The 25,763-nt window shown below is 41.4% G+C and overlaps 2 protein-coding genes across 2 annotated transcripts; both read left to right on the forward strand.

The window, feature by feature from the left end:
• The first annotated feature begins 19,418 nt into the window (after nt 1-19,418).
• On the forward strand, nt 19,419-20,165 carry LOC138905314 (uncharacterized). The gene is made up of 2 exons (XM_070193827.1): nt 19,419-19,425; nt 19,543-20,165. The coding sequence occupies exons 1-2, from the start codon at nt 19,419-19,421 to the stop codon at nt 20,163-20,165; spliced, it is 630 nt and encodes a 209-aa protein (XP_070049928.1).
• Nucleotides 20,166-20,614: 449 nt separating this feature from the next.
• LOC138905315 (uncharacterized) lies at nt 20,615-21,199 on the forward strand. The gene has a single exon (XM_070193828.1). The coding sequence runs from the start codon at nt 20,615-20,617 to the stop codon at nt 21,197-21,199; it is 585 nt and encodes a 194-aa protein (XP_070049929.1).
• The last annotated feature ends 4,564 nt before the right edge of the window (nt 21,200-25,763 follow it).

Here is a 25,763-nt window from a genome sequence, read left to right on the forward strand (position 1 = left end):
CATCTGCTGGAGTAAGCCACCTGGCCTCTGGTGCTCATACTTAACCTACTGGCAATCTAGGCACCTAGCTACATACTCAACTATGTCTTTCTTCATCCGCCGCCACCAATAATGTTGGCTCAGGTCCTGATACATCTTCGTAGCACCTGGATGAATAGAATATCGACAACTGTGTGCCTCCTTTAGGATCCTCTCCCTCAAGCCATCGACATTAGGGATACATAGATGACCCTGGAGTCGCAAGACACCATCCTCACCAATAGAAACCTCTTTGGCAACACCCTATAGTACCGTCTCCCTGAGAACTGCCAAGTGCAGATCATCAAATTGTCGAGCCTTGATCTGCTCTAATAGTGAAGACTGTGCAACAACACATGCAAGAACTCGGCTGAGCTCTGAAATATCCAACCTCATAAGTCTATTGGCCAAGAACTGAATGTCCAAAGCTAGTAGCCTCTCCTCTGCTGAAATGAATGCCAAGCTACCCATGCTCTCTGCCTTCCTGCTCAAGGCATCCGCGAATACATTCGCCTTGCCCGGATGATAAAGAATACTGATGTCATAGTCCTTCAGTAACTCAAGCCATCTGTGCTGTCTCAAATTGAGATCTCTTTGCTTGAACAAGTGTTGCAAACTGCGGTGATCAGTGTAAACCTCACAAGGTGCCCTATATAGATAATGCCTCCGGATATTAAGAGCATGAACAATCACGGCCAACTCTATATCATGCACAAGATAATTTGTCTCATGGGGCTTCAGCTGACGTGAAGCATATGCAATAACTCACCCCTCCTGCATCAATACATAACCCAAGACAACGCGTGAAGCGTCGCAATACACCGTATACATCCCCGAACTGGAAGGCAATACTAGAACTGGTGCTGTAGTCAAAGTTGTCTTGAGCTTCTGAAAGCTCGCCTCACAAACATCGGTCCAACAGAATGGAGCACCCTTCTGGGTCAATCTAGTCAAAGGTGCAGCAATGGATGAGAATCCCTCCACAAATCGGCGATAATAACCTGTTAGCCCCAAGAAACTCCTGATCTCAGTCGCCGAAGTAGGACAAGGCCAACTCTAAACCGCCTCAATCTTCTTGGCATTCACCTCAATACCCTCGCCTGATACCACATGCCCTAAGAAATGCCACATAATCTAACCAAAACTCACATTTGGAGAACTTAGCATATAGCTTCTATTCCCTCAAGGTCCGAAGCACCACTCTCAAATGCTGCTCATGCTCCTCCAGGCTATGTGAGTAAATCAAGATGTCATCAATGAAGACAATAACAAAGGAATCGATATAAGGCATGAATACCCTGTTCATCAAATCCATAAATGCTATTGGGGCATTAGTCAGGCCGAAAGACATCACTAGAAACTCATAATGGCCATATCTAGTACGGAAGGCAGTCTTCGGAATATCTGAGTCCCGAATCTTCAACTGATGGTATCCCGATCTCAAGTCGTTGTTAGAAAACACCCTAGCACCCTGCAACTGATCAAACAAATCATCAATACGTGGCAACGGGTACTTGTTCTTAATGGTGACTTTGTTCAACTGGCGGTAATCAATGCACATCCGCATAGTCCCATCCTTCTTCTTCACAAATAATACTGGTGTACCACAAGGTGATACACTCGGCCTGACGAACCCCTTCGCTAGCAACTCCTCAAGTTGTTCCTTCAACTCCTTCAAATCTTTCGGAGCCATACGATATGGTGGGATGGATATAGGTTGAGTGTCTGGAAACAAGTCAATACAGAAATCAATATCACGATTTGGTGGCATGCCTGGAAGGTCAGAAGGAAATACATCGGCTAACTCCCGGACTACTGGCACTAAATCAATCGTCAATAACTCTGCGGTGGTATCCCGAACATAGGCTAGTTAAGCCAAACAACCCTTCTCGACCATATGTCGAGCCTTCTCGACCATATGTCGAGCCTTCGGACAGACGAACCCTTCCACTCCAATCTTGGCAAGTCTGGCATTGCTAAGGTAACAATCTTGGCATGGCAATCAAAGATGGCGTGATATGGGGATAACCAGTCCATGCCAGGATGACCTCAAAGTCAGTCATATCATGTAATAGAAGGTATGCTCTAGTCTTGTAACCACAGAATGCGACCACACAAGACTGATAGATCTGATCCACAATCACAGAATTGCCTACAGGAGTGGATACATAAACAGGAGTACCCAAGGACTCACGAGGAATATCCATGAAATGAGCAAACAGAGATAATACATATGAATAGGTAGACCCTGGATAAAATAATACCAAAGCATCCCTATCGCAAACAGAAATAATACCTGTGATCACGGCATCTGAGGCCACTGCATCTGGTCTGGACGGAAAAGCATAGAATCTAGCTTGAGCGCCGACTGGCTGGCCTCCACCTGGCTGAACAATAACTTGCTCACGTCCCCCTGCCTGGCCTTCACCTCTTGGACGACCCCTACCCACATGTCCCCCACCTCTGGGTGGTCGGATGGCTGGTGCTGCAAACATGGGCTGATGACCCTGCTGTACTGCCTTGCCCCGTAGTCTGGGATAGATTCTCTTCATGTGACCCGAATCTCCACACTCGTAACAACCTCTCGGTACCATAGACAGTTGCCCCGAAGTCTAACCCTGATGGCCTGAATACCCACTAGAAGAACCCTGGATGGCTGATGGGCGGTATGAACTCTCCGGCATGGCACTGAAATAAGCATTGGAAGAACCCTGATGGTGGGCGATAAGAACTCTCTAGCATAGCACTAAAATAGGGTCGCGCTGGAGCACCCCGAGGAGGTGGTGGTACTAGATATATGGGCCTGCTAGGCTGACCCCTCCCAAACTGACCTCTGCCCCTAGTCGGGGCACCTCTAAACTCTCCAGAGAAACGGGTCCTCTTGCCCTGATGCATCTGCTCTCTACCCCTCTGGCGGTAGCCCTCAATCCTCCGAGAAATCTCCACTACTAGCTGATAATCAGTACCCATCTCAACCTCCCGGACTATACTAGCCCGAATACCGGGGTGCAACCCCGCAACAAATCTCTGCACTCTCTCTGCATCGGTAGGAAGTATCATAAGTGCGTGGCAAGACAACTCAGAGAATCTCGCCTCATAATCAGTCACTGACATCTGACCCTGCTCGAGCTGCTCGAACTGACCTCACAACTCTTTCCTCTGAGAGGGTGGAATATACTTGTCCAAGAAAAGCTGTGTAAACTGGTCCCAAGTCATGGGAGAAGAACCCGCTGGTCTGCCAAGAAGATAAGACTGCCACCATCTACGGGCCCTGTCCTCCAGCTGGAAAGTAGTGAAATCTAACCCATGGGACTCTAATATCATCATGTTGTGCAGTCTGTCCCTGCACCGATCAATGAATTCCTGGGGATCCTCATGATGCTCGCCCCCGAAGATAGGAGGGTGTAGCCTAATCCATCTGTCCAACAGCTTCTGCGGATCGCATCCGCAACTGGTCTAGGCTCAGGTGCAACCACTGCTACTGGCTGGGCTCCGCCAATGGGTAGTGTACTCGGAGTCTGATATAATGCAGCTGCATGTCCCGGAGCCTGGGCAGTAGGGGTCTACGCTTCCCCTCCCGCCTGAGATGTGGCTGGTTCTGCTGGAAATAAACCAGCCCGAGTCATAGTGTCCATGAACCGCAGCATACGGCTCATGACCTCCTGAAAACCTGGTGCTGACATGAAATCTACATGGGCTAGCTCTGTGGCAGGCACCTCGCCCTACTCCTCAATGATGGGATCCCCCAATGGATCCTCTGGTGGTGATACCGGGACAGCTATGGGACACCCTCGTCCCCTACCTCGGGCTGGTGCCTTCCCCCGACCTCTGCCTCGGCCTCTAGCAACGAGGGGAGCAGCTCCTCCCGAGTCTGAAATGTCCGTTGTACGCGTCCTCACCATCTGTGAGAGAATGAGAGAAAGGGTTTTAGTATACCACCAACTGCACGATAGGAAATGAATAAAGAGTAATTTTCTAAAACCCTATAGCCTCTCGAAGATAAGTACGGACGTCTCCGCACCGATCCACAAGACTCTACTAGGTCTGCCCATAACTTGTGAGACCTACATGAACCTAGTGCTCTGGTACCATATTGTCATGACCCAATTTCACCTTAGGCCGTGATGGCGCCCAATACCATTGTTAGGCAAGCCAACACTGATCAAACTAATAGTTTCCCGTTTAAATAAAATACCAAGTGGATAACATTTCTTCATTTGTTAAAGAGATTTAGAAATTTGCCAATGTGACATAATTAAACGGAAGCAAACGAGTACAAATTGTAATCATGTAAACAAAATCAAAATTATAAGTCTACTAGTGTGTGTGCCAAGACCTGGTGTCACAAGTATGTGGGCAATCTAGTAGAATATACCAAAGAACCCTAGCCTACTGTCTGAAATAAAATAGATAGAAACAAAATAAAACATAAGGGAGACTCTGGCTGCTGCAGGACGGCTCGGAAGACAGCTCACCGTGAAGACTCAAGATGGGGATCAAATCTACGCACCAGACTGGTAACCAGATGCACCTGCCTCAGATCCTGTATAATTAAATACAGAAGTTTAGCGTGAGTACATAAATAATATGTACCCAGTAAGTATCTAGCCTAACCTCGAAGAAGTAGTAACGAGAGGTCGACTCCGACGCTTACTAGGGCCAAAAACATGATAATATGAAATTCTAATTAAGCATGATATACAACAATAAGACTCAGCTAATTATTAAGACCCGCAAGATCTTATATTTATAAATACCAAATTTTCCCTTCTAATTATAATTAACAATCAAAATCTGACTAGCTCACCAAAAAATGATAAAAGAAATTACTAGAAAGACTATTGTTCCCTCATCTCTTCTGTTTAGTTCCTTTGTTCGAAATTAAAACATGTATACGGGCTATGACTGCTATCTCATATAATATTTCTAACTTAATTAGAAAAGTGACTATAAGTAGCATCTTACGTAAGATCGAAGAATGTTTATGTATTTTTGAGTACTGGCGTGGTATATATACCACGATAACAACAATAACAACAAACTCAGTCGAATTCCTCAAGTGAGGTATGGGAAAGGTACTGTGTACACAAATCTTACTCCTACCTTGTAAAGGTAAAGAGAGTATTTTCAATAGACCCTCGATTGGCTCAAGGAAAGCATAGTCACAACAGTTTTGAAAAGAAATACAGTAGTGGAAAAGTCATTAAAAAAAACAGCAACAATAACAAAAAAATAAGAAAACCGAAGGTATACCGTGATAATAAGGGCACTAAATCACAATTTAAATTTTTCATTCATTAACAGTAAAACTAAAGATAAATTAAGTATATGATGAGACATAACAACTACTCCATTTTAAGAAGGATAAGGAAGTGTTGGGACAAACGAAATTACCTTGGGTAATTGTTGTTCTTGACAGCTTTTTGTCCATATTTTCTCCATCGATAGCCATCATCAAGAATATCAACCACGCTTTTTAAAAGAAAGTTTGATACGAAGCCTAAATTTTTAAAAGAAAGTTTTAAAATATATTTTTATTTGAAGTTTATTTTTCTAACTTTTTGAGATATAAAGTTGTTAATAATTTTTTTATAATCGATTTCTCTAATAATTCTTGCTCGATTGATAATATCGCCAACCTATCTAATCTTTCTTGAGATATTTTTGATCTTAGATAAGATTTTACAAAGCAATAGAAGTATAGAACGATTGGAAGCTTAAGAGTATTGTTGAACACTTGAACTAGTGAAATCTTGGAGAAAGAAGGTGAGTAATGAAATCTTGGAGAAAGAAGAGAGTAAGAATATCAAAGAGAAACACAAAAAATATGTAGGGTTTTCTGAAATATGAAGAAAATCAGGACAACACCCAATTATAATTTCCTTCTACAAAGAGGAAAACCCAATTATGGTAAATATCTCGTCCTTTCCTTCAAGAAATAGGAAATTAAATATGGTAAGAAAATCAGGACAACACCCAACAGCTACACATGGAGTAATAATATTGTCGGATGTTGAATAATCTTGGGTAGAAATAATTCTACGATATTTTATTATTCTTTCTATCCAAAAGGAATTGTGATAGTTGGAGCATGAGAATCTAAATTATCTAATTTTTAGAGTGAATTCGAATATTATTCGAATAAATACACGTTAAGATATTAAATAAAATATATTAACAATATTTTTCTTATAATTACAATTATAATTATTTTATAACTTCTTATGTAATCAGAATCAATGGAAAAAAATTTTGACTTACAAATTGTAGTAACGTCAAAAACTTTGTAACATAGGGAGTAACATTTCTCCTTGTGTCGCTAGTTCAGAAAATCTTCCAGGAAGGGATGACACCGTTTAGTAATTTCTCGTGAAAAAATGCGCAAATTTTCTTCGATGGTTGTGAATGTCTAATTGACTTGTACAACTAGCAAATACTAGGTTGCATAATGGAAAAAAGAAGTTGAGAGACACTCAGAATTACACAGCAAATGAACGGAAGACGTGTATTCTAATTATAAAGTATTATCCTTAATCGTGTTAAGTAATGTGTATAAGTGTATTTTGTCTTTACATAAAAAAAATATTATATTTGGATGATAAGAATTACCCAAACAAGAATTTTTGAACATCAAACAACCCATTGATTCTCTTCGGATAGGCCCATGTCCCATGGCCCTTACATGCCGAAAGTGTTACAATTTATTTTGGCGTTTATGGTTAAATTCTTTCATTTGGTGTTAATACTAAGTACATGTAAGTACTATTTGTTATAGGGAATTGTCTCGACCCAAAATTTCACCACAGGTGTAGTGATGACACTTAGTCTCTAATACTAAGTAAGCCATTATAATTATAATTCAAGCCAATTGTTTTTCTTTTTAAACATATAATTATAATACATGTGTCAAAACCAACAATGGAAATAATTACAAACAACCTCCCAAGACTGGTAATACTGAGTCACGAACTCTAACTGAATACATGAAGTGATCTCAAGGATCGAGTACTCAATATTGTCTTATTAATAATTAATAGTACAATAAAATAGAAAGACTCCAAGGGACTGTGACGACCAAGCAACTCTACCTTGAATCCTTGCGATCACACTCTAACTCTGTCCGAGTCCGATATCTCAAATACCTGACTCTACACAAAAATGTGCAGAAGTGTAGTATGAGTACACCAAAGTCGGTACCCAGTAAGTATCAAGACTAACCTCAGTGGAGTAGTGACGAGGTACAATCAAGACACTCACTAGTTTAATAATATGTGCAATATAATATACAAAAATAATAAAAAAATAAATAACAATGATGGCAACAATAATCAACCAGTAATATATACAACAGGGCAACAAGAACACCATAAATATTGCTCAATAAATAATGAATACAAGTACAACCAATTGATCAAGTCCTTCAAATATAAATCTTTCGCCTATATGTTTTTCAAATAATATTCTTTAGGATATAATACTTTCCAATAAATATATTTCGAATATATTCCCTTCAAATAAATATCTTTCCAATAAAATTCTTTCAAATAAATCTCTTTCAAATATAATTCATTCAAATAAATATCTTTCAAATAAAAGTCATCCTATGACACCTCATTTCAAAATCATAAAAATACGGGTCGCAGTCCACTTTCATATTTACACGGCACCTCGTGCCAATTTCTCTATCACAACCGCACGGACAACTCACATGCCAATATCATCATCATTTACTCACGGCACCTCGTGCCCACATTTCATATCACAGCTGCATGGACAGTTCACATGCCAATATCATCATTATTTACTCACGGCACCTCGTGCCCACATTTCATTTCATAATCTGCCTGGTAATGGCCACATTCTTTCAAATTTCAACATAGATCAGACTATTATCAATTTACCAACAACAAGATATTGCACAATATATAAAAATAAACACAAGGAAAATCACAACATCACATGAAAATTACCAACGCAATGACCCCACATTGTCACATAAAAATTACCAACACAATAATTCCACATCATCACGTATCATCCCTGACAATAGCCACCCTTATCTCTCATATAGCCACCCTTATCACTCTTATAATAGCCTCCCTTATCCCTCCGCCCTGATAATATCAATAGCCACCCTTATCGCTCTGTATAATAGCCACCCTTGTCACTCCGCCCAGACAATATCCCAACATACATAACCACGGTAAAATGCCACCCTTATACCCACATGATATCAACAGTGAAATGCCACACTTATATTCTCATAATAATAACTCAAATCACACAACAATTTACACGGAATATTATCACTACAACACAACACAATCAATTCCTATCACAATTTGCCTAACAACCATAACCAATTCCAATAATATAGTAAAATCAATAAATTGGTCAAAAATAGCCCAAGGCTCCACACAACGTATATAAAACCTAAAAAACAATCAACAGAGATAGAAAATACTCAGTATAGGTCAACGCCTTCATTAATTTAAATTCTTGATAATTATTAATACCTCAGTTTAAACTTAGTTCATTAATTATTTGCAGATGCAAAAATCCATAATATAATTATTTCCAGAAAATATCAAATCAACTAACTCATGGAATTTACATACATATTCAAGTAACAATCACATCAAATTGTCATGTAAAAACAAATTCAACAAACAAGGTTTGAGGCATGGCAAATAGATGATTTAATAAATTTCAATAATTATTCAATTTACTACACATTAATGCCTAAAACTTTAACCCAATAAAATTTGCACATATAAGCCCGAGTACGTACTCGTCACCTCGCGTACACGGCTTTTCACATTTCTCAAATGGCACATAAGACTCGATGCCTAAGGGGTAATTCCCTCACTCAAGGTTAGGCAAGATACTTACCTTTTTGAAGTTATGCCGATATTCCAAAATCGCCTTCTTTCTTGAATTGACCTCCTGACAGCTCAAATCTATCCGAATTAATTGTATAACTTTATTAAAATTCATCGGAAAAAATTCTGGATAATAAAACATTGACTTAAAATTTTATTCCAAAATGTCAACCAAAATCAATGCGGGGCTCACCTCTTGGAACCCGACAGAATTTTCCCGGAATCTGAACACCCTTTCCGATACGAGTTCAACCATACCAATTTTATCGAATTCCAATAACAAATCGTCCTCCAAATCTTAAATTTTTATTTTTGAAAAGTTTTACAAAAACCCCAATTTCCTCCATTGAAACTCGAATTAAACGATAAATATAACCATATATTCATGAAATATAATCACTTTTGAATATAGAACACTTACCCCAGTCGAAGTCGTGAAGAAATCCTCAAAATGGCCTTAAAACCGAGCTCCAAAAATCTCAATCGAAAATGAAGAAATAACAGATTTTCAATCCTTAAGTTTCTACCAAGGTTCGCATTTGCGGACAAAAACTTCACATTTGCGAATAAACAGTAACCTCCCATGAACAGTGTTCGCAATTGCGAACTGCACTAAAATCCAAAAATCATCGCAATTGCGATACATTATTCGCAATTGCGAATGAACAGTAACCTTCAATGAACAATGTTCACAATTGCAATAAATTGTTCGCAATTGCAAGTGAACAGTACCTCACCAGAAACGAGCAAACACAAATTTCTCTGAAATGATCCGAAACCACCCTGAAACTCATCCGGAACCTCCCGGACACAAACCATATATGCATCAAAATCATAAAACACGCTACAGACCTGCTCGCGCACTCAAAACACTGAAAAGAGGTCGTCTTGACCCGATATTGACCATGGTCAAACTCCCAAATTTTTTAACTTTACTAGTCTCTCAACCAATGATACAAAAATACACCCAAGTCCCTCGTGACCCCGTCAAATCATACCAACAAGTCCCAAAACATGATACGAACTTAGTCGAGGCCTCAAATCACATCAAACAATGCCAAAACTATGAATCGCGCCTCGAATCGAATTATGAGTTATGAAATTTCCAAATTCTGTAATTTGCGCCGAAACGTATTAAATCAATCCGGAATGACTTTAAATTTTGCACACGGGTCATAAATGACGTAATGGAGATGTTCCAATTTCCGGAATCAAAATCCGACCTCGTTATAAAAAATTCGACCTTCGGTTGTACTTTCCAAAAATCTTATATTTTCAACTTTCGCCAAAATACGTCGAATTGACCTACGAACTTCCAAATCCAAATCCGGACACACGCCTATGTCCGAAATCACCATACAAAACTATTGACATCATCAAAATTCTATTCCGCGGTCGTTTACTCAAAAGTCAACTCTCTGGTCAACTCTTTCCATTTAAGCTTCAAAGAATGAGAATTGTTCTTTAAATTAAATTCTGAATCTTTCGGAAACCAAACTCGACCACACACGTGGGTCATAATACATATTACAAAACTTCTCAGGACCTTAAGTTGCTGAACGGGCGTTAGTTCTTAAAACGACAAGTCAAATCGTTATATTCCCCCCCTTTTAAACATACGTTCGTCCTCGAACGTGCCAAGAGTCTTTCTAAGAACTTAATTTACTGATGTATTTACTGCACATATACTCGCGGATGATTCTATGTCACCATAAATTTAACAGGGGTTCGACAATACCATCTCAGTTGAGATTACTTCTTTGATCCACATTTATACACTTTAAAACCAATTCTTTACACTCCAAACATTTTCAAAAGGCCTTATTTTCCATATTAACACCTGGTATTAGTTTCACCCAGCTATAGAAACTCGTGCCTACGCACACATTATACATATGTCCATAACCACATCTCTGATCATAATAGTCATTCATAATTTAATTCCAGCATCCTCAATTAATCACATATTAACCAAAATCTCATTTCAACTTTTCGTAACATTGACAGCAACACGCGAAGCATGATGACCTCATAATTATTTATCTGAATTAACAAGTCACATTTAACGCCACCTAGACACTCGCCTTATAGGCTAACACTCAATGTTTACAACACGAATATGGCTAAATATGCACAGAAACATATAAAAGAATTATCAAATAAGCCTAGCAGGCATGACTCCCTATTAATACTATAGTACAATTTTAATTTCACAAAGGGAGAATTTAAACTCATAAGTTTTTCACCACAAGGACATCGTTCGTATATAACTTCCACCGCGGCTTGTAGCCCAGTTCAAATATTTCACATCATATAAAAAATGTGAGGATCTCATCCTCAACTCTGAATCACAAGTATTTTGCATATTGTGCCAACTGAAATTTTCCATTTCCTTTCTTTCTTCTTTTTAATAAATTTCGAAAATAATTTTCACAACACATAATGAACCCCACATATAATTCATAAAACTGAATTCAATTATTCCAAAATCACATCAAAACCCCCTTGTAGAGAGTAATAGGAAGTCACTTTTGGAATTATAGTCCTCGATAGTGTACAAAATAAAAATGATAGACACGGGCTAACATCATCGAATCTCCCAATAGGGATAAACATATAAGTGGGTCACAAAATTACGAAGCTCACCCATCAGCGGTGCATAATAGGAGGACTCACCTCAATATTCAAAACCAAATCAAATTAAGGAAAAATATCCTTTTATAACAAATCAGGCTCATACCTGTAACGACACCATCTGGTGTAGTGGCCTCAGCCACACCATAGAAAATATATCAACGGGTTGGGCCTCCCCCTCTAGCATGCCCTATACCCGCCTGTCCTCCACCCCTAACTGGCTGTGCACGTGGGGTAGTAACTGCATTAGGGGCCGTAGCCTGAGTGTTCTGATAGAATCCACCCCTCCCAAGTCTGGGACAATCTCTCATGATGTGCCTAGTATCTCTACACTCATAACAACCCCTATAAGGTCACAACTGCTCGTACTGGGTCTGTGCAGTATAACTCGAATAACCACTAAAAGAATTTTGTGTCGGTAGTGTACTGTAAGAACTTACTGAAGCACCCCGAGTAATCTAATATGCGGACTAAGCTGGCCGACTGCTCGAGCCTCCGCCATAATGGATCATAGCTGAAGAGTAAAATCCACTGAACCCTCTAGAGCTTTGAAAGCTTTTGGCCTCCTTAGACTCCCTTTCCTCACCTAGAATACCCTCAATCCTGCTCGCAATCTCCACTACTTGCTGAAATGGGGTATCAGTTTGCAACTCTCGAGCCATGCATATTTTAAGATCATAATCGAGCCCCTCAATGAATCTGCGGACCCGCTCTCTAACTGTATGTACCAAGATAGATACGTGTCAGGCTAACTCACTAAACCTGATAGCATATTATGACACCGTCATAGTGCCCTGACGCAACCATTCAAACTCTATGCATCACGCATCTCGGAGAGTCTGGGGAAAAAACTCTTTCAAAAACATCTCTGAAAACTGAGCCCAAGTAGGTGGTATTTCATCGGCTGGTCTACCTTCTTCATAGACTTGCCACTACTGATACGCTGCTCCTGACAACTGAAATATGGTAAAGGCAACTCCGCTCACTTCCACAATACCCATGGTGCGGAGAATACGGTGACACTTTTCTAGAAATCCCTGAGCATCCTCAGTAGATGTGCCACTAAAAGTAGGTGGACTATACCTCTTAAATATCTCTAGTCTCTTTTATTCTTCTTCTGATTCCTCTGGCCTGACCTCAGGCTGAACCGAAATAAAATGTTGTACCGGTACTACACCCGGAACCTGACCAATGTGAACTCGCTGCTCTGGAATACGAGGGGTTGGAGTCTGAGTTACTCCCCTAATCTGTGAAATATTTGGTGCAGCAGAGATCAATCCTGCCTGAGTTAACGTACCAAACATATTCAAGAACTATGCTAAAGTCTCCTGAATTTCGGGGGTAACAACATGGGCTTCTGGTACCTGTCCACCAACTGGAGCTACTGGCGGCTCCTCAATTGTTGCTGTGACAGGTGCTCTAGTTGCGGCACGTGCCCTTCCTCGGCCTCTACCTCGACTCGGACTCTAGCGGCCCTAGCAGAATATGCGGGTGCCTGCTTAGCAGACCCGGTAGCACGTGTCCTCACCATCTGTGAGAAAATAGAGATACAAAGGCTCAAACTCCAAATTCAACAAATTCCGCACGACATGAATGAAAGAAATGGAAATTTCCTAATAGTTCTGTAGCCTCTCGAAGATAAGTACAGATGTCTCCGTACCAATCCGCAAGACGCTACTACACTCGTTTGTGACTCGAAGAAGCTATGAACCTAGAGCTCTCATACCAACTTGTCATGTCCCAAAATCCCACCACAGGCGATGTGATAGCACTTAGTCTCAAAGACTAAGTAAGCTGATTATAATTACAATTCAAGCCAAATTTTTTTCTTATCAAACATATAATTATAATACATGTGTCAAAACCAACAGCGAAAATAATTACAAACAACCTCCCAAGACTGGTAATATTGAGTCACGAGCTCTAACTGAATACATGAAGTGATCTCAAGAATCGAATACTCAACACTGTTTTATTAATAATTAACAGTACAATAAAATAGAACACTCCAAGGGCCTGCGACGACCAAGCAGCTCTACCTTGAATCTTTGCGATCACACTCTAACTCTGTCTGAGTCCGATATCTCAAATACCTGGATCTGCAAAAAAATGTACAGAAGTGTAGTATGAGTAGACCATAACCGGTACCCAGTAAGTATCAAAATTAACCTCAGTAGAGTAGTGACGAGGCAGAGTCAAGACACTCACTAATCTAATAACCTATGCAATATAGTATACAAAAATAATCGGAAATAAATAACAATAATGGAAACAATAATCAACCAGTATTATACACAACAGGGCAACAAGAACACCATAAATATTGCTCAACAAATAATGAATATAAGTACAACCAATTAATCAAGTCCTTCAAATATAAATCTATCGCCTATATGTTTTTGAAATAATAATCTTCAGGATATAATACTTTCCAATAAATATATTTCGAATATACTTTATTCAAATAAATATCATTCGAATAAAATTCTTTCAAATAAATCTCTTTCAAATATTATTCCGTTAAATAAATATCTTTCGAATAAAAGTCACCCTGTGACACCTAATTTCAAAATCATAAAAATACGGGTCTCAGCCCACTTTCATATTTACGCGGCATCTCGTGCTAATTTCTCTATCACAACCGCATGGACAACTCACGTGCCAATATCATCATCATTTACTCACGGCACCTCGTGCTCGCATTTCATATCACAACTGCACGGACAATCCACGTGCCAATATCATCATTATTTACACATGGCACCTTGTGCCCACATTTCATTTCATAATCCGCCTGGCAATAGCTACATTCTTCCGAATTTTAACATAGATAAGACTATTATCAATTTACCAACAACAAGATAAATTGTACTATATATAAAAATAAAGACAAGGAAAATCACAATATCAAATGAAAATTACAAATGCAATGACCCCACATCGTCACATAAAAATTACCAACACAATAATTCCACGTCATCACGTATCATCCCTCACAATATCCACCCTTATCGCTCCTATGGCCACCCTTATCACTCCTATAATAGCCTCCATTATCCCTTCGCCTTGACAATATCAATAGCTACCCTTATCGCTCCTATAGCCACCCTTATCGCTCCGTATAATAGCTACCCTTATCACTCCGCCCAGACAATATCCCAACATATATAACCACGGTGAAATGCCACCCTTATACCCACATGATATCAACAGTGAAATGCCACCCTTATATCCTCATAATAATAACTCAAATCACACAACAATTTACACGGAATATTATCACGATAACATAACACAATCAATTCCTATCACAATTTCCCCAACAACCATAACCAAGTCCAATGATATAGTAAAATCAATAAATTTGTCAAACATAGCCCAAGTCTCCACACAACATATATAAAACCTCAAAAAAAATGAACAGAGATAAAAAAACACTCAGCATAGGGCAATGCCTTCATTAATCCAAATTCTTCATAATTATATTAACAACTCAGTTTAAACTTAGTTCATTAATTATTTGCAGATGGAAAAATCCATAATATAATTATTTCCAGGAAATATCAAATCAAGAAACTCACGGAATTAAGATAAATATTCAAGTAACAATCACATCAAAATGTCATGTGAAGACAAATTCAACAAACAAGGATTGAGGCATGGCAAATAGATGATTTAATAAATGCCCACAATTATCCAATTTACTACATAGTAATGCCTAAGACTTTAACCCAATAAAATGTGTACATATAAGCTCGAGTACGTACTTGTCACCTCACGTACACGGCTTTTCACATTTCTCAAATGGCACATAAGACTCGATGCCTAAGGGGTAATTCTCCCACTCAAGGTTAGGCTAGATACCTACTTTTTTGAAGTTATGCCAAATTCCAAAATCGCCTTCTTGCTTGAATTGACCTCCAGACAGCTCAAATCTATCCAAATTAATTGTATAACTTTATTAAAATTCATCGAAAACAATTCTGGATAATAAAACATCGACTTAAAATTTTATTTTAAAAAGTCAACCAAAGTCAATGCGGAGCTCGCCTCTCGGAACCCGATAGAATTTTCATGGAATCCGAACACTCATTCCGATACGAGTTTAACCATACCAATTTTATCGAATTCCAATAACAAATCGTCCTCCAAATCTTGAATTTTTATTTTTTAAAAGTTTTACAAAAATCCCAATTTCCTCCATTAAAACTCGAATTAAGCGATGAATATAACCATAGATTAATATATAATTACTTTCAGATATAGAACACTTACCCCAGTCGAAGTCGTGAAGAAATCCTCAAAATCGCCCCAAAACTGAGCTCCAAAAATCCCAATCGAAAATGAAGAAATGACAGATTTTCAATCCTTAAGTTTCTGCCCAAGTTCGCATTTGCGGACAAAAATTTTGCATTTGCGAATGAACAGTAAACTCCCATGAACAGTGTTCGCAATTGCGATACATTGTTCGCAATTGCGAACTGCACTAAAATCCAAAAATCATTGAAATTGCGATAAATTGTTCGTGATTGCGAATGAACAGTGTTCGCAATTGCGATAAATTGTTCGCAATTGCGAATGATTAGTACCTCACCAGAAACCAGCAAACTCAAACTTCTCCGAAATGATTCGAAACCACTCCAAAACTCATCCGGAACCTCCCGGACACAAATCATATATGAATTTCAATCATAAAACACGATACGGACCTGCTCGCGCACTCAAAACACTGAAAAGAGGTCTTCTTGACCCGATATTGTAAAGACCCGATCAATTTTTTTGCCTTCTTGAACTCTGTTCCCCTAAATTAGACTTCTCATACGTGCTTTTATCATTTATGACTTGCGGAGATGGTTAGTTCGGGATTTGGAAGAGTTCACGTTGAAATCGGAATACTTGGCTCATTAAGGTTGGCAAAAAAGGCTAAGTTTGACTTCGGTCAACGTTTTGAGTAAACGACCTCAGAATTAAGATTTGACGGTTCCAATAAGTTCGTATGATGATTTCGGATTTGAGCGTATATTCGGATCGGGATTTGGATGACCCGGGAGAGTTTCAACGCTTAATAGTGAAAGTTTGTTTTTGGAAGGTTTTGAAGTTCTTTAAATATGGTTTGGAGTATATTTTTATGATATCGAGGTCCAAATGGGATTTCGAGACCGGGAATAGTTCCATAATGTCATTTAAGACCTACACACAAAATTTGGTGTCATTCCGAGTAGTCTAAGTATGATTCGGCGCGCTCGGAGCAATTTGAAAACTTGGAATTCATATTTTGGTCCAATTCGGTTATGGGGTGTGATTCTTGGTTTTGTTGTTGTTTTACGCATTTCGAGAGTTCGAGCAAGTCCGTATTATATTTATAGACTTGTTGGTATAGTTGGACGGGGTCCCAAGGGGCTCGGGTGTGTTTCGGACCGCCTGGAGTCAAATTGAAAACACCAGATTTTTTGTTCTGGTTTCCTTCTTCGCGAATGCGGACAGATCCTCGCGTTTGCGGTGAAGGATTTTAGGACTGGATGGTTTTTCCCTTTGCGTTCGCATATGCAGGGATGCGTTTGCGGAGGCCTGGACCCTTTGGCCTTCGCGTTCGCATTGAGCATGCCGCATTTGCGTAGAAGCCTATGCCTGGACCTGGGCAACCCAGTTGCCTTATGCGTTCGCGTGTTGGGCCCCGTGTTCGCGAGGATTAGGTGGCCCAGTGCATCGCGTTTGCGTAGGTCCTCTTGCGTTCCCGTAGAGCCTTTTCCCGGACTCTTCAGTTTAGCCATCGCGATCGCGAGAGATTGACCGCGATCGCGTATGAGGACCCCTGGGCAGAATCATCTTTTAAAAATGGGATTTAGGCTATTTTGGCTCATTTTCTTTCATTGTTGGGCAATTCTTGGAGCTCTTGGAGAGGGGATTTCACCTAGCACTTAGAGGTGAGTAATTTCCACACAATGTGAGTTTAATACATAGTTCATGGGTAGATTATGACATGTAAATTAGTGAAAACCTAGGTTTTTGACAAAAATGAGATTTAACCACGGAATATGTTACGGAATTTAGTAAAAATCATATATTTGAGTTCATGAGGTTATGGGTAACAATTTTCTTTGAAAATTTGCGAAATCCGGGCACGTGGGCTCGAGGGTGAATTTTGGGAATTCTTCAATTAGAATATGAACTTTTGAGCATGTATTGATTACTTTATATACTATTTGATTAGTTTTGGGTTGATTCAGCACCGAATTGAGGATGTGAGCACATTCTTGGACGGGGAAGTAGGCCTTGAAACGAGGTAAGTCTCTTTTCTAACCTTGTAAGAGGGAATTAACCCCACCGATGAACTTAATCATTATGTACTTCTATTTGTGGAGGCTACGTACGTACGAATTGACGAGAGTCCATGTGTAGCTACTATTCATGCTTATGTCCGGGTAGATTTAGGCTTACACTATGTTTTTGTTGATACCGTTGCTTGTCTATGTTTACTAATTGTTTGGATTAAAGAGGAGGTTGAAGATTTCAATATTTTGAAGGTTCCTAGCTGAATTTCATATTTTAAAAAAAGAATTGAGAAATATTATGATAACTTGAGAAAATCTATATTCAACCGCTTTGCAAGTATATTCCGCGAGCGGAGTAAATTTCCACTACTCCCATGGGAGCAGGTCGTTCGCCTCGGCAGGTTATTGGATCGGGTCGTACGTCCTCGACATAATTCGTGCGTAAAGATATTGAACCCCTTTATATTCAATATTGTTCCGTGGAATTGAAAGGTGAAAGGATTAGACGAGAGAAATGACTTGGTTCTTACTTGAAGTGGAAGGATTGTTTACTTATTTTGCATGCTCTGAGTTCTATTATCATTCTATATATCATGTTTAATTAGAACTTCATACTATTATATTTTTGGCCCATAGTAAGTGTCGAAGTCGACCCCTCGTCACTTCTTCTTCAAGGTTAGACTAGATACTTACTGGGTACATGTTGTTTATGTATTCACACGACACTACTGCACTTGATGTGCAAGATCTAAGGCAGGTGCATCCAGTTATCAGTCTGGTACACACGCTTGACTTCTGGTCCGAGACCACACGGTGAACTGCCCTTCCGAGCCATTTAGTAGCAGCCAAGAGTCTCTCTTTTGATTTATTTCTGTCTATTCTATTTCATACAGTAGAGTAGAGATATTTTGTATTTTCTACTAGTAGCCTACACACTTATGACACCACATCTTGGCACACACTAGTAAACTTGTGGTTTTGGTTTTATTTCTATGGCCATAAATACATTCAGCTGCTTTTGTTTTATTAATTTAAATCTGTTTCTTACTAAACCTAGTAAATTAAGGAAAGTTATTTACTTGGGAAAAACTTATTAAAATGGTAAAATCACTAGATTGTTCACTGTTGGCTTGTCTAGTAATGGTGTTGGGCACCATCACTACCTAAAATGGAATTGGGTCATGAAAACATGGTATCAGAGCACTAGATTCACGTAGGTCTCACAAATTATAGGCACGCCTAATAGAGTCTTGCGAATTGGTGCGGAGACGTCCGTACTTATCTTTGAGAAGCAATAGGGTGTTAGGAAACCACTCTTTATTCATCTCCTATCGTGCAGTTGATGGTGTACTAAGTTTCTTCTCTTACTCTCTCACAGATAGTGAGAACACGCGCAGCAGATATTCCGGACCCGGGGGGAGCTGCTCCCCCTGTTGCTAGAGGTCGGGGGAGGGCACTAGCCCGAGGTAGGGGACGAGGATGTCCCAGAGTTTCCCCAATTTCACCATTAGCCGATCCAGTGAAAGATCTCAATGATGAGGAGTAGGGCGAGGTGCCCGCAGCAGAGCCAGCCCAAGTTGATTTCATGTCAGCACCGGGCTTTCAGGAGGTCATGGGCAGTATGTTGTGGTTCATGGATTCTATGACCCAGGCTGGTTTATTTCCAGCAGACCCAGCCATGTCTCAGGAGGGATGGGGAGCATAGACCCCTACTGCTCAGGCTCTTGGGCATGCAGCTGCAGTATATCAGACCCTGGGCACACTACCCGTGGGAGGAGCCCAGCCAGTTGCAGCAGCTGTACCTGAGCCTAGACCAGATGTGACCGTCGAGCTGCAGAAGCTACTGGATAGATGGACCAGGCTTCACCCTCCGGTTTTTGGGGGTGAGCAACATGAGGACCCCCAGGACTTCATTTATATGTGCGAGGACAAATTGCACAACATGAGCATATTGGAGTCTCACGGGGTGGATTTCACTACCTTTCAGTTACACAACAGAGCACGTAGGTGGTGGAAATCAAATCTCCTTGGTAGACCAGCAGGTTCTCCTCCCATGACTGGGGACCAGTTTACACGTCTATTCTTGGACATGTATATTCCACCCTCTCAGAGGGAAGAGTTGCGGCTTCAGTTTAAGCAGCTCCAGCAGGGTCAGAAGTCAGTGACCGATTATAAGACCAACTTATCTGAGCTATCATGCCATGCACTGATGATACTTCCCACTGAGGCGGAACGAGTGCGGAGGTTTGTTGCAAGGTTTCACTCTAGTATTCAAAATAGTATGGCTCGGGAGGTTGAGATAGAGACTTCTTATCAGTTGGTAGTGGAGATTGCTCGGAGGATTGAGGGTTACCGTTAGAGGGGTAGAGAGCAGATGCAGCGGGACAAGAGGTCCCATTTTTGTGGAGAGTTTAGAGGTGCCCAAGCTGGGGACAGAGGTCATTTTGGGAGGGGTCAGCCCAGCAGGCCCCCATATTCAGCACCATCACCTCCTCGGGTTGTTCCATCGTGACCCTACTTCAGTGCTATGCCGGAGAGTTCTTACCGCCCGCCAGCTTTTCAGTGTTCTTCCAGTGGGTACTCCGGTCATCAGGGTTCTTCCAGTGCCTATTTTAGTGCCATTCCAGAGAGTTCATACTGCCACCCGCTCTTCAGGATTCTCCTGGTGGGTATTTGGGCCATCAAGGTCAGACTTCAGGGCAGTAGTCCACCGCTCCGAGAGGTTGTTATGAGTGCGGGGATCCTAGTCATATGAAGAGACATTGCCCCAGACTACGGGGCAAGGCAGTGCAACAGAGTTAGCAACCAATGATTTCAGCACCAGTAGCTGCACCAGCCGTCCGGCCGCCCAGAGGAGGAGGGCATGTAGGTAGGGGGCGTCCCAAAGGTGGAGTTCAAGAAGGCGGGGGCCATCCAGGTGGCGCTCCAGCCAGATTCTATGCTTTTCCGGCCAAACCAGATGCAGTAGCCTCAGATGCCGTGATTACAAGTATTATTTCTGTCTGTGGTAAGGGAGCTTTAGTACTATTTGATCCAGGGTCTACCTATTCGTTTGTGTCATCTCTATTTGCTCATTTTCTGGATATTCCTCGTGAGTTCTTGGGTACTCCTGTTTATGTGTCCACTCCAGTGGGGGATTCTGCTATTGTGGATCGGATTTATCGGTCCTGTGTGGTCATATTCTGTGGATATGAGACTAGAGCGGATCTTCTGTTGCTTGATATGACCGAATTTGAGGTCATCCTGGGCATGGACTGGCTATCCCCATATCACGTCATCCTTGATTTCCATGCCAAGACAGTTACCTTAGCGATGTCAGAGTTGCCTAGATTAGAGTGTAAGGGTTTGTCTATCAGTGCATCTAGTCAGGTTATCTCTTTTATGAAGGCTTGACACATGGTCGAGAAGGGTTGTTTGGCTTATCTAGCCTATGTTCGGGATACTACTGCAGAGTCTCCGGCGATTGATTCAGTACCAGTAGTTCAGGAATTCTCCGATGTGTTTCCTTCTAATATTCTAGGCATGCCACCAGATCATGATATCGACTTCTCTATTGACTTAGCTCCAGGTACCCAGCCTATATCTATCCCCCCGTACGGTATGGCTCCGAAAGAGTTGAAGGAGTTGAAGGAGAAGCTTGAGGAGTTGCGAGTAAAGGGGTTCGTCAAGCCAAGTGTATCACCTTAGGGTGTCCCAATGCTATTTGTGAAGAAGAAAGGTGGGACTATGCAGATGTGCATTGACTACCGCCAATTGAACAAAGTTACCATCAAGAACAAGTACCCACTTGTAGCATATTGATGATTTGTTTGACCAGTTGCGGGGTGCTAGGGTGTTCTCTAAGATCGACTTGAGTTCGGGGTATCATCAGTTGAAGATTCGGGACTCGGATGTTCCGAAGGCTGCTTTTCGTACTAGATATGGCCATTATGAGTTTCTGGTGATGTCCTTCGGCTTGACTAATGCTCAACGGCTTTTATAGACTTGATGAACAGGGTGTTCAGGCCTTATATTGATTCGTTTATCATTGTCTTCATTGATGACATTTTGATTACTCACATAGCATGGAGGAGCACGAGCAGCACTTGAGAGTGGTGCTTCAGACCTTGCGGGAACAGAAGCTATATGCTAAGTTCTCCAAGTGTGAGTTTTGGTTAGATTATGTGGCATTCTTGGGGCATGTTGTATCAGGCGAGGGTATTAAGGTGGATCCCAAGAAGATTGAGGTAGTTCAGAGTTGGCCTCGTCCTACTTCGGCGACTGAGATCATGAGCTTCTTGGGGTTAGCAGGTTATTATCGCGGGTTCGTTGAGGGCTTCTCATCTATTGCAGTACCTTTGACTAGATTAAGCTAGAAGGGTGCTCAGTTTCGTTGGTCCGATGATTGCGAGACGAGCTTCCAGAAGCTCAAGACAGCTTTGACTACAGCACCAGTCCTAGTGTTGCCTTCCGGTTCGGGGATGTATACTGTGTATTGCGATGCTTCACGCATTGGATTGGGTTGTGTAATGATGCAGGAAGGGCGAGTTATTGCATATTCTTCACGTCAGTTGAAGCCCCACGAGAAGAATTATCTTGTGCACAATTTGGAGTTGGCCGTTATTGTTCATGCTCTTAAGATCTGGAGGCATTATCTTTATGGGGTGTCCTGTGAGGTTTACTCTGATCATCGCAGCTTGCAGCATTTGTTCAAGCAAAGGAATCTCAACTTGAGGCAGCGTAGGTGGCTTGACTTACTTAAGGACTATGACATTACCATTGTTAATCATCCGGGAAAGGCGAATGTGGTCGCGGATGCCTTGAGAAGGAAGGCAGAGAGTATGGGTAGTTTGGCATTCATTTCAGCGGAGGAGAGACCACTATCCTTAAACATTCAGAATTTGGCTAACAGACTTGTGAGGTTTGATATTTCAAAGCCCAGCCGAGTTTTTGAATGCATCGTTGCCCAGTATTCACTATTGGAGCAGATTAAGACTCGACAGTTTCATGATCCGCACTTGACAGTTCTCAGAGAGACGGTACTGCAGGGTAGTTCCAAGGAGGTTTATATCGGCAAGGATGGTGTTCTGCGATTCCAGGGTTGTCTAAGTGTTCCAAATGTTGATGGCTTGAGGGAGAGGATTCTAGAGGAGGCGTACAGTTCTCGATATTCCATTCAACCAAGTGTTATAAAGATGTACCGCGACCTGAGGCAGTATAATGGTGGTGGCGGATGAAGAAAGACATAGCTGGGTATGTAGCCAGATGTCTAAATTGCCAGCAGGTTAAGTATGAGCACCAGAGGCCAGGAGGCCTACTCCAACAGATGACTACTCCTGAGTGGTAGTGGGAATGCATTACTATGGACTTCGTAGTTGGGTTGCCATGGACTTTGCGGAAGTTTGATGGAGTTTGGGTCATTATAGACCGATTGACCAAGTCGGCACATTTCATTCCTATGATGACTACATATACTTCAGAGAGATTGGCCCAGATTTATATCCAAGAGATAGTTCGGCTGCATGGAGTGCCTGTTTCCATCATATCAGATAGAGGTCCTCAGTTTACTTCGCATTTTCGGAGAGCAGTATAGAGTGAGTTGGGGACCCATGTAGAGCTCAGCATAACATTTCATCCACAGACCGACGAGCAGTCGGAGCGGATAGTTCAGATCTTGGAGGACATGTTGAGGGCATGTGTGATTGACTTTGGGGGACAGTGGGATCAGTTTTTGCCTTTGGCCGAGATTGCTTACAATAATAGCTATCAGTCCAGCATCGAGATGGCTCCATTTGAGGCTTTATATGGTCGGCGATATCGTTCTCCCATCAAGTCGTTTGAGCCCGGTGAGGCTAAGTTATATGGTACTGATTTGGTGAAGGACGCCTTGGAAAAGGTAAAGTTGATTCAGGAGAAACTTCGCACAGCACAGTCCAGACAGAAGAGTTACGCGGATCAGAAGGCGCGTGATTTATCAATTATGGTAGGCGAGAAGGTTCTCTTGAAAGTCTCGCCGATGAAGGGGATTATGAGATTCGTAAAGAAAGGCAAGTTGAGCCCAAGGTTTATAGGCCTATTTGTGGTGTTGAGACGAGTTGGGGAGGTTGCTTTGCCTCCCAGTCTATCGGGAGTTCATCCAGTTTTCCATGTGTCTATGCTTCGGAGGTATCATGCCGACTTGTCACATGTGTTAGACTTCAGCACGATTCAATTAGATGAGAGCCTTGGTTATGAGGAGGAGCCAGTTGCTATTGTGGATAGGCAGGTTCGCCAGTTAAGGTCCAAGAAGATTTATGCGGTAAAAGTCCAATTGAGGGTCCAACTAGTCGAGGAGGCGATTTGGGAGTCCGAGGAGGACATACGGAGCAGATATCCATATTTATTCAGCACTCCAGGTATGATTCTGAACCCGTTCGAGGACGAACGTTTGTTTAAGAGGTGGAGAATGTAATGACCCGACCGGTTGTTTTGCTTTGTAGAACCTCATTCCCCTAAAAAGACTTCTCGTATGTGCTTTTACTGTTTATGACTTGCGGGGATAGTTAGTTCGGGATTTGGAAGAGTTGGGGTTGAAATCGGAACACTTGGTTCCTTAAGGTTGGCTAAAAAGGCTAAGTTTGACTTCGGCCAACGTTTTGAGTAAACGACCTCAGAATGGAAATTTTACGCTTCCAATAGGTTCATATGATGATTTCGAACTTTGGCGTATGTTCAGATCGGGTTTAGGATGACCCGGGAGCATTTTGACGCTTAATAGTGAAAGTTTGTTTTTGGAAGGTTTTGAAGTTCTTTAAATGTGGTTTGGAGTAGCTTTTTGTAATATCGAGGTCCAAATGGGATTCCAAGAAAGGGAATAGTTCCATAATTTCATTTAAGACTTGCACGCAAAATTTGGTGTCATTCCGAGTAGTCTAAGTATGATTCGGTGCGCTCGGAGCAATTTGGAAACATGGAATTCATATTTTGGTTCAATTCCGTTTTAGGGTGTGATTCCTTGTTTTGTTGTAATTTTATGCGTTTCGAGAGTTCGAGAAAGTTCGTATTATGTTTATAGACTTGTTGGTGTAGTTGGACGGGGTCCCAAGGGGCTCGGGTGTGTTTCGGACCGCCCGGAGTCAAGTTGAAAACACCAGATTTTCTGTTCTGGTTTACTTCTTCGCGAACGCGGACAGATCCTCGCGTACGCTGTGAAGGATTTGGGGATTGGAGGCTTTTGTCCTTCGCGTTCGTATACGCATGGACAAGTTTATAGAGGCCCGGGCCCTTTGGCCTTCGCGTTCGCATTGAGTAGGCCGCGTTCGCGTAGAAGCCTGGGCCTGGGCAACCCAATTACCTTACGTGTTCGCGTGTTGAGCCCCGTGCTCGCGAGGAGTAGGCGGCCCAGTCCATTGCGTTCACGTAGGTCCTCTCGCATTCGCGTAGAGCCTTTTCCCGGGCTCTTCAGTTTATCCATCGCGATCACGAGAGCTTGGCCGCGATCGTGTATGAGGACCCCTGGGCAGAATCATCTTTTAAAAATGGGACTTAGGCTATTTTGGCTCATTTTCTTTCATTGTTGGGCGATTCTTGGAGCTCTTGGAGAGGGGATTTCACCTAGCACTTTGAGGTAAGTAATTTCCACACAATGTGAGTTTAATACATAGTTCATGGGTATATTATAACATGTAAATTAGTGAAAATCATGGGTTTAGGCGAAAACCTAGGTTTTTGACAAAAATGAGATTTAACCACGGAATTTGTTATGGAATTTTGTAAAAATCATATATTTAAGTTCATGAGGTTATGGGTTACAATTTTCTTCGAAAATTTCCGAAGTCCGGGCACGTGGGCCCGGAGGTGAATTTTGGGAATTCTTCAATTGGGGTTGGATAATCGCTTTAATAGTTAGAATACGAACTTTTGAGCATGAATTTATTAGTTTATATACTAGTTGATTAGTTTTGGGTTGATTCGGCACCAAATTGAGGGTGAGCACATT

This window comes from Nicotiana tomentosiformis, chromosome 2 (genome assembly GCF_000390325.3).
Source record: "Nicotiana tomentosiformis chromosome 2, ASM39032v3, whole genome shotgun sequence".
Taxonomy (NCBI): Eukaryota; Viridiplantae; Streptophyta; class Magnoliopsida; order Solanales; family Solanaceae; genus Nicotiana; species Nicotiana tomentosiformis.